This window comes from Danio rerio, chromosome 25 (assembly GCF_049306965.1).
Source record: "Danio rerio strain Tuebingen ecotype United States chromosome 25, GRCz12tu, whole genome shotgun sequence".
Lineage (NCBI taxonomy): Eukaryota > Metazoa > Chordata > Actinopteri > Cypriniformes > Danionidae > Danio > Danio rerio.
The window spans coordinates 5,335,001-5,345,000 of NC_133200.1; the positions used below are offsets into that span (position 1 = coordinate 5,335,001).

Genomic DNA, 10,000 nt, shown 5'->3' on the forward strand with positions numbered 1-10,000 from the left:
TTACATGTTTTAGCACATTGCTAATATTTAAAAGCACTAATGGCATGTTACTAGCATGTTTTAGTACATTACTTACAGTACATGATATGCCATAATACTAATTACCTTATATTTAGAGAGTTGTTTACATGTTTTAGCACATTGCTAATATTTTAAAGCACTAATAGCATGTTACTAGCATGTTTTAGTACATTACTTACAGTACATGATATGCCATAATACTAATTACCATACATTTAGAGCGTTGTTTACATGTTTTAGCACATTGCTAATATTTAAAAGCACTAATGGCATGTTACTAGCATGTTTTGGTACATTACTTACAGTACATGATATGCCATAAAACTAATTGCCTTATATTTAGAGAGTTGTTTACATGTTTTAGCACATTGCTATTATTTTAAAGCACTAATAGCATGTTACTAGCATGTTTTAGTACATTGCTTAAAGTACATAATATGCCATAAAACTAATTGCCTTATATTTAGAGAGTTGTTTACATGTTTTAGCACATTGCTAATATTTTAAAGCACTGATAACATGTTTTTGTACATTGCTAACATGATTTACAACTGTTGCCAGCAGGTTTAGCAGTTTAAATAATTTAATTTTTCTAGCATATAACTTTACAGTGCAAATTATATTTTACTCAGGAATACATCAAATTATGCCAATATGTGATGTACAAAACTATGAATTGTGCAATTGATTCCACACATCACTGTATATATTAACAGTATATTGTCGTTGTCTTTCTAGTCTTGTTGTTCAAGATAAGACAGGATGAGGGTTTGTGTTCAGTCTTGATTTCTGTGGAGGTGTTTCTCTTGGCAGCGTGACGTGCGATTCAGCGTGTCTCTGTCTCAGAAGATGATCGTTCTCGCCTTCGTTTTATCTCTGTCAGGTTGTGCGTGCCGGAAAAGACTGAGCGGAATGCTTCAGCACTTTTCTTTTAGAGCGCCCTGACCTCGACTCACTCAGACTGATTCAAGAGAATAACTGTAAAATAAAGTGTGTCTGTAGCCCTGCACCATAATACTACAGCAAAATTCAGCTCTGCCACAGAAAACTGCTCAAATATACTCATGTCTATCAAGGATTAATGTAGAAGTGGTGTCAGACAGTTTGAACTCATGTGCTTTTTAACTCTAAATTACTTTTAAATATTGATATAGTTTCACCTATGTGAGAAAGTTGTTTTATTATACTTTTTATATTTTATTCTCTTATTTGTCAATTTTTGTTTTTTAATTGTGTATATATATATATATTTATTTATTTTTTTAATTTGCTGAAATAGGTTAAATTAATTTTTATTTTTAATACAGGTATTGTTTATTTAAAAAAAACATTTGGTTTTATTGTTTTAGTAGTAATAATAATAATAATAATAATAATTCCTTACATTTATATAGAGCTTTTTTGGACACTCAAAGCGCTTTACACATTTTAAGTGTAATCTCCTCATCCACCACCAGTGTGCAGCATTTACCTGGATGACGCGACGGCAGCCATATTGCGCCAGACCGCAAACCAGCTGAGCCAATTATGATATGGGGATGTTAGGAGGCCATGACGGACAGAGGCCAGTGAGCAAATTTGCCCAGGATGCCGGGGTTAAATCCCTACTCTATTCGTTGGACATCCTGGGATTTTTAACGACCACAGAGAGTCAGGACCTTGGATTATCGTTTCATCAGAAAGACGGCACTCACTGAGCAGTATAGAGTCCTCTTCACTATAAGGAGGCATTTTTACGCACACAGATCACAGGTTGAGCACCCCCTGCTGGTCTCAATAACACCACTTTCGGCAGCAACCTAGCTTTCCCATGGGGTCTCCCATCCAGGTACTGATCGGGTGCAGTCCTGCTTAGCTTTAGTGGGCGACCATGTGAGAGTTGCTGAGAGCTAGCTAATTTCTTTAGTTTGAGTTAAATATAATATAATATAATATAATATAATATAATATAATATAATATAATATAATATAATATAATATAATATAATTTAAGGGGTGAGGCAGTGGCGCAGTAGGTAGTGCTGTCGCCTCACAGCAAGAAGGTCGCTGGTTCGAACCTCGGCTCAGTTGGCGTTTCTGCGTGGAGTTTGCATGTTCTCCCTGCCTTCGCGTGAAATTGTCCGTTGTGTGTGTGGATGTTTCCTAGAGACGGGTTGCGGCTGGAAGGGCATCCGCTGCGTAAAAACTTGCTGGATAAGTTGGCGGTTCATTCCGCTGTGGCGACCCCAGATTAATAAAGGGACTGAGACGACAAGAAATTAATAATATAATGTAATATAATATAATAATTAACCATAAAGTACTGTTAGGATTAAATATTTATTTTGGATTGTGTTATTTTTGTAGATCAAATTTGTTCATGTTGCAAACAAAAATGTATAAAAATTCAATTTAATTTAATTAAAACTCTTTTTTTTATGGTTTAGTAGTATTTTATAAATCTCTATTATCAATTTATAATCGCTATGGCCCTTCTTCAACCCTACTCCTAAATCTAACCCTCACAGCAGGAAACTGCAACAAAATTTAGATGGTAAAAGACGCCGTTAAGTATGATTTTTAAGTAATTTATATTACAAGGAAATCTGTTGTGTCCTCGTAAACCACATTAATACAGTACAACTAGGTTAAACCTATGTCATTATACAAATTAGTGTCCTCATAAACCACATTAATAGAGTACAACTAAGTCATACCTATGCCATTATATAAATCAGTGTCCTTGTAAACCACTGTATTAGAGTACAACTAGGTCATACCTAAGCCATTATACAAATTTAGTGTCCTCGTAAACCACATTAATAGAGTACAACTAGGTCATAACTAAGCCATTATACAAAGTAGTGGCCTCGTAAACCACATTAATAGAGTACAACTAGGTCATAACTAAGCCATTATACAAAGTAGTGGCCTCGTAAACCACATTAATAGAGTACAACTAGGTCATACCCATGTCATTATGCAAATTAGTGTCCTCATAAACCTCATTAATAGAGAACAACTAGATCATACCCATGTCATTATACAAATCAGTATCCTCGTAAACCACATTAATAGAGTACAACTAGGTCATGCCCATGTCATTATACAAATTAGTGTTCTCGTAAACCACGTAATCAACTACACAGATGTTTACTGTACCATCAGAGGGTCGGATATTGTATTTGTTTAAACACAAATTTCCTCGACAGCATTGAGATTCACACTGTGTTCGTCTGGGTCGCTTCCGGGACGTTATTAAAACACACCCAGACGCTGAATGTGTCCTCTTCTGTCTGTCCGGCACATATTTTCCAACCCGCTTGGCCTTTTTTTTATAACAAAAGCTTTTAAAGTGAATGTAGGTCAGGGTTAAAGGGAGATCGGATGAGGACGGACTGTAAATGTACTCGTCAAGGTTGTACCTGTCAGAGTTCTGGTTCACCTCTACAAACACAGCCGTCCCACAGGAACATTTCAATCGCTCAGGCTAGGCTTCTAGCAGTGGTGTATCAGCACATCCCTCATTCTGAAGTCACAGTGTGTTTTTTAGGTACGACCAAGGCGGAAACTAAATCAAAATTGTTCTTTTTTTAAACTGGTTTACTGAGCAGACTGTGGCTTTGTCTTTAAAAAACACTACACAAATTTGTTAGCATGTTGCTAGCATGTATTAAGATGTTTCTAAAGTCACAATCCGCGTTTAGGTTTGACCAAGGTGGAAACTAAACCAAAACTGGCTTTTTAAAAACTGGTTTACTTAGCAACTTGTGGCTTTGTCTTTAAAAAAACTATACAAGACTGTTAGCATGTTGCTAGCATGTGTTTTTGAATAGTTGTGTTTTGTTTTTCTCTTCAGTGTTGACCACTCTTCCAGCGCTGGCGGTGGTTCCTCAGCAGGCTGTGGTTCAATCTAAACCTCCTCCGGCCGGTACGCTACTGAATGGATTGGAGACGGGCGAGCAGCGCACATGGCTGTACCTGGAGGAGATGGCGAACACCCTGCTCAGCAACGTCCAGCAACTCAAAGTCCTCATCGCACAAGCCAAACAAGCCAGTCAGAGCGGAGCACACGCTACCATCAGCCCGGACAAAAACAGCAGCGGCAGAAAAGAGGTGAGCAAATATGACCAATCCTGACATTAAAATAGGATCCAAATCCCAGTGATTTTGAGGCCCACCACTGCAACGTGACATAGGAGTATTGATTGACAAGCGCGTGTAAACATTTCCACAAAACAGGATTTGCAAAGAAACTGGGATTAAAAGATCTGTTTAACTCTCTATGATCAGCTGCACCTCAAGAATGAGTTTTACAAGTTTTTAAAATAGGGCATGTTTGTAATAACCACTGGAATCACCACAGCTGCATAGTGTCGGCAAACATATGTGTGTGTGTGTACTGCAAACTTTGTAATTGAATTAGTATGTGACTCATCGTTTCAGAAAGGCTTGAACAAACTCCTCCACAAATACAATAAATAACCTTGATTGGTATTTTTGACTAATGAGCTGGAAGTCTGCTTCATTCATGCCTGTCTCTGGTACTGACTGCTGTTTATTAGTGATGGGTTGTTTTTGAACGATTCGTTCATTTTAAACGTATCTTCAATATGACTCGGGAACTACGAGAACGGATCAAATCCATTTAGAGCCGGAAAGAGATTTGATCCGAGTCTTTGGGTTTGAGTTATTCCCTTTTGGGCTAGTTGTAGCAGTGTTTGGAAGCAATTCGTAACATTTTAATAATATTTTGGCAAGTTGAACCAAATGACCGAAATGAATCGAAGAAAGATTCGTTCATCTCGATGAACGAGATGAAAGATTAGAGTCAATAAAATGATCCGGACTTCCCATCACTACTGTTTATCTGATGTAATGCAGGAGAAGCAGACATACATGTGTGAAAGGGGGGGGGGGGGGGGGGCTAATTTGCATTTAAAGGCAACAGTCACACTTTTCTCTGATCCTACAATGGGCATATTTTGCATTGTAAAATAAATCATCTGATGAGCTTTTTAACCTAAAACTTTAAAGACACATTGTGAAGACACCAAAGACTTGCATCTTGCAAAAGAGGTAAAATAGCAGCCCTTTAATACAGGCGAATGTTCTGTAAAGTTCAACTTTGAGAAAAAGCTAATGTATTTCAAGCATGTTTGAGTTCATTGCTAACAAGAATTAGCATGTTTCTGCTATGTTTATTGTGCTGTTAGTATTAATTAGCTTGTTAGTAGAACTTTAATAGTCTTGTTTAGCACATATCCCTGCTGGTTTCCAGCCATTTCCAGCATGGTCTTAGCTGGTCAGGCTGGAAAATGACCAGCTAAATCCAGCTAAAACCAGCTTGACCAGCCTGGTTTAAGCTGGACATAGCTGGTTTAGGCTGGGCTCCCAGCCTGGCTAAGCTGGTCAAGCTGGTTTTAGCTGGTCATCTCCCAGCCTGACCAGCTAAAACCAGGCTGGAAATGCCTGGAAACCAGCCTGGAAGTGGCCAAAACCCCTCTAAAACCAGCCTGGTCGACCAGCTTAAACCAGCCAACCAGCCTAGGCTGGTTTAAGCTGTTTTTTTTAGTAGGGATGGCTAAAATGTTTGATCTTAAAACATCAATTAACTTGTTGAAAACATTTTACTCAGTACTAGCATATTTGTAGCATGTTTAACATGCTAGCATTTATTGTCATGTGGTCCACATGTTTCTAACATCCTTTAATACTGTGAATGCTTATATCTTGTATGTTTGTAGCATGGTTAGCAGCATACCCTTAACGTGACCACAGCACTAGCATGAATTAGCACATTGCTAGCATTATTAAGCCTGTTATTAATGTTTTAAAACATTATCATAGTGTTTTCATATGTTTTGCTATGCTGTCTGATTTAAGATGTCATAAGCATGCTGTTGTTATTAATAGTGGTCAACATTACTATTCATATTGTCTCATAAACACCTTTTATTCTCAACAGAATTGTTTATACAGCAAAAAGGTCTCAAACGTGTCACAAATGAATACAGATTAGCATGCTAGCATTTATTGTCATGTGGCTCACATGTTTCTAACATACAGTGTGTGCTAATATGTTGTATGTTTCTAGCAAGGTTAGCATACCATTAATATGAGCACAACAATAGCATGAACTTAGCACATTGCTAGCATAAATTAGCCTGTTATTAATGTGCTTTACATTACAACATATTAAGTATAAATATTACTATCCATAATGTCCCAGATCACTGTTAAAAATGGTAAAAGTTCTGGTAAACAGTCAGCTAATAACAGAGGGCGTTTACGGTAGCAAAATGACCTCAAACGTGTGACAAATTAATATGAAAAACTAAATTATATAAATTGGTTAACATATTTGTGTTTTATTTGTATTTCTCTCAGTCATTTCAGAGTCAGTTTTCACTCACTGAGGAACCTGAGGGAAAAATCACAGAAATCATCATTAAGGTAAGTCTAGTGTTCTTTAAATATCATTAATACAGTATATAGCTACGCTGTAATTAGTATTCTGCATATGTTGTGACCATATTGAACTCATCAGATTTAATGGAGCAAAGCTTTGAGTGTTGAAATATGTCTGGCATCTGCTGATGTAGTTGATGTTTTCAGATGTGTGTGTGTGTTACGATCAAGCTGGAAGCACATATGACCGTCACACTCGGTCGCCTGCTGTGTTTGGCAGGTGTTTTTGTTCAGATGTGACAGAGAGTGAAGCAGGACTATCAGAATCTGCAGATGAGAAGCTGAAGGGCTGAGACACACACACACACACATCCACACACACGCTCTGCTGGAAAAGGTCAATAGAAAACCTCTTTTTGCTTATTAAAAGTGCATAGGAAAATATACACATACATACAGCATATTTTGTAGAACGTCCCAGGCTGCTTTATTTCCGTATTAGATTTTTAAAAATTTTATTATGTTAATATTAATGGTATATATTTATCCAGCACTATCCTTAATATTACACGCTATTGGTAAGTTTTGAAAAATTTGCTGCATTTATTTAATGACAAATACAGTATTTTTATAGTTAGTAATTGTATTATGATTTGAAAAATCTTAATCATTTGAATGGTTCATGTATTAAAATATAGATTTATATATATTTTTGGTTTTGGCATTGGACTTCTGGTTCAAAATATATGTGTACGGCGCATATACAGTGTTGTTATGTCCAGTGTAGGGTTGTGCCGGTAGACAATGCCATCGTCCATCGCTGATGGCCGAAAAACTTCACAATGCTGAGCCCGCAATCCATCGCCCCTCCTCACATTTATTTTCATATATAACTTATTATTTGTCATCCTAATAGCAATAACGGTCTTTTCATGAGCTGTGTTTAATGTTACATATAGCTGCCGCTTGCACAGCTGACAGCATCGTGAGGATTAAATGTAGGATTATACAGCACCTCTCGCGCTTAAAGTGTGTAGATTCAGTGGCAAACGCTGTTACCTGCAAACCCCATCCCACAGACTTTAGTGAATGGCTTTAGTCATTTTCATAGCAAACTGAAGAGCACAAAGGCGGGGCCAGCATTGCAGTTTTTTTACTTCAGCAAGTTCACATAACAACTGTTTAATGTGTTCCTGAGGGCTGCGTTTGACGTTTTTTGGTGCAAAGATGCATTTTGCATAAAGTGTCCTAAATCTGCGCACGCGGTGAGGATTTTGAAAACAATGAAAATGTATGCTCTACAGTGAACTCCAACCGAACTCTCTTCTCCTCCACCACCTGTGGGAAAAGCCATTAGAACGTCACAGATCACTGTGGCTATTCAAGTCCCGTGTAAAAAAAGTGATTGACAGGTGGTCATTTGTTTGTAACTTTATTTATTTATGGTTTGGATATGGGTAAAGCAAAGACCATGTGGGTCAGGTAGTGAAAACGGTAGGCTTCAATTAAATTGTTATGAACTAATTGATATTTAACAACCACCCCCACCCCCTGCCTACGACGGCATCGTCCATTGCGATTTTCCACATTAGACATCGTACGATGCCAAATTGGTCAACATCGCCCAACCCTAATCCAGTGCATCTTCAGAACCTAATCTGAAACATATAGTTTTTTATATATTAATGTTTTTTGAATTTCAGGTCAGATTTTAAAATAAAAATAGCTATCCACTGTATTTTAAATTATCTGCTTCCAAATATGAAGAATTATCGGTAAAGAATAATTGGTTATCTGTAACTTCTTTTTAAATTTAATAAAGATACAAAATATATATTATTTAACCTGTATATGATGTCAAATTCTAAATCAAGCCAAACTCAGAAAAAAAACATTTATTGGCCTAAATATCGGTAATCGGCATCCAAATACAAAGAATGATCTGTTATCAGCATCACCACAACTTTAAATTTCGCTGCATTAGCATATATAAAAGTTGTATACCGCTTAACCTATGAATGACGTCGAATTTGAATTCAAGAAGACAAACTCTGACTTGCAAAATTTGACGGTTAACACTACTGTGGTTTGTGTTTCAGCACACGTGCGTGAACTGCGGTCGAGAGGCGTCCTGTGAGTGCACAGGCTGCCATAAAGTTCATTACTGCTCCGGCTTCTGCCAGCGAAAGGTGAGTCTAGATCCAACATTCAATTCAATTCATGATTATTAGTGTAGCTCTTTTCACAATATTGGTTGTTTTAAAGCAGCTTTACCAAAGGCGCACATAAATGCATTACAATCAAACTCAGGAAACGTTAAAGTAATTAGTTACTGATTACTTTAACTAATTAACTAGCAACTAATAGCTTTTAACAGTTAAAGTTATTAGGTCACACATTACAATAAGGGTTGATTAGTTAATGATGGCCAAAGTATTTACTACCATGAACTAAGTATGAACAGTACTTGCCCATTAATCATAGTTCAACCTTTACTAATACATTATTAACATCCAAAGTCATGCTTGTTGACGTCAGTTAATGCACCGTTAACATGAACTAACAATGAACTGCATTTACACTAAATAACATGAACAAATACTGTAATAAATATATTGTTCATTGTTTCTTTGTGGTAGCAAATGCATAAACTAACATTAACTAATACAACCTTATTGCAAAGTGTTACCAGTTACTATATCTAAACATATTAAACTGTAATGCACCACCATATCAAACCAGCTCCAGTCTCTTGGATGTGTGTTCCTGCAGGACTGGAAGGAGCATCAGCTGAACTGCTGTCAGCCCAACACATCCGTCAGCATTCAAGAGGACACGCAGATGGAGCTGGACAAAGGGAAGGCCTAGCATTTACCCGCGGATGATGGCTGATTCTAAAACTGACTGGTGTGTTTGAGGCTTAAATCTCAGCTCTGTTATACACTGTGAAATGTAAAGCATGCGCAAGTGGTGTAAATCAGAGTTTCTCAACCACGATCCTGGAGCACCACCAGCACTGCACATTATCCACGTCTGCTTAACCGAACACACCTGATTCAGATCATCAGCTCATTAGCAGAGACTGAAAGAGCTGTAATGGGTGTGACAGACCAAGGAGACATCCAAAACATGCAGTGTTGGTGGTCTTCCAGGAACGTGGTTGAGAAACACTGATGGTACTTTCTGTACCATGTGATAAATGGATTTTGTACATAAAAATAATGCTGTCAAAAAAGGATTTACTCTTTACCCTCATGCTCATCCAAACCTAAATCACGCAAAATGCCATCAATTTTGCTCAGCGAACGAGTTAGATTTGAAGTTCCATTGATTTTTTGTATTACTATTTAAAATTTATTTATAAAATAAATATATAATATTTACTGTGTTGCAGCTTTACATTTCATGACGTGTTATTTATGTGTTAATTAAATACATATGCGGCTGAATTTGTTATTTTTTTTTTTGAGAGCATCACCTGCTTTAATTGGATGAAAAAGAGCAGCTTAAACATTCTTTAAAGCTTCTTATTTTAAGTCCTACAGAAGACATGTGGTCTGATGGGTTTGGAACAGCATAATTTATGAAA

At 37.0% G+C, this 10,000-nt stretch overlaps 1 protein-coding gene across 2 annotated transcripts in view; it reads left to right on the top strand.

Annotated features, from left to right (window-relative positions):
* Nucleotides 1-10,000, top strand: part of deaf1 (DEAF1 transcription factor) — a 30,045-nt gene that overhangs the window by 19,985 nt on the left and 60 nt on the right. Inside the window, exons 10-13 of one of the 2 annotated variants that reach the window (XM_005174255.6) lie at nucleotides 3,860-4,116; nucleotides 6,391-6,456; nucleotides 8,511-8,600; nucleotides 9,184-10,000. The exon at nucleotides 9,184-10,000 is cut by the window's right edge and continues 60 nt beyond it. In XM_005174255.6, the coding sequence (XP_005174312.1) occupies nucleotides 3,860-4,116; nucleotides 6,391-6,456; nucleotides 8,511-8,600; nucleotides 9,184-9,279 (509 nt within the window). In that variant the 3' untranslated portion in view covers nucleotides 9,280-10,000. The remainder of the gene's footprint in view (nucleotides 1-3,859; nucleotides 4,117-6,390; nucleotides 6,457-8,510; nucleotides 8,601-9,183) is intronic. The other variant, NM_001130779.1, reaches the window with a different exon arrangement.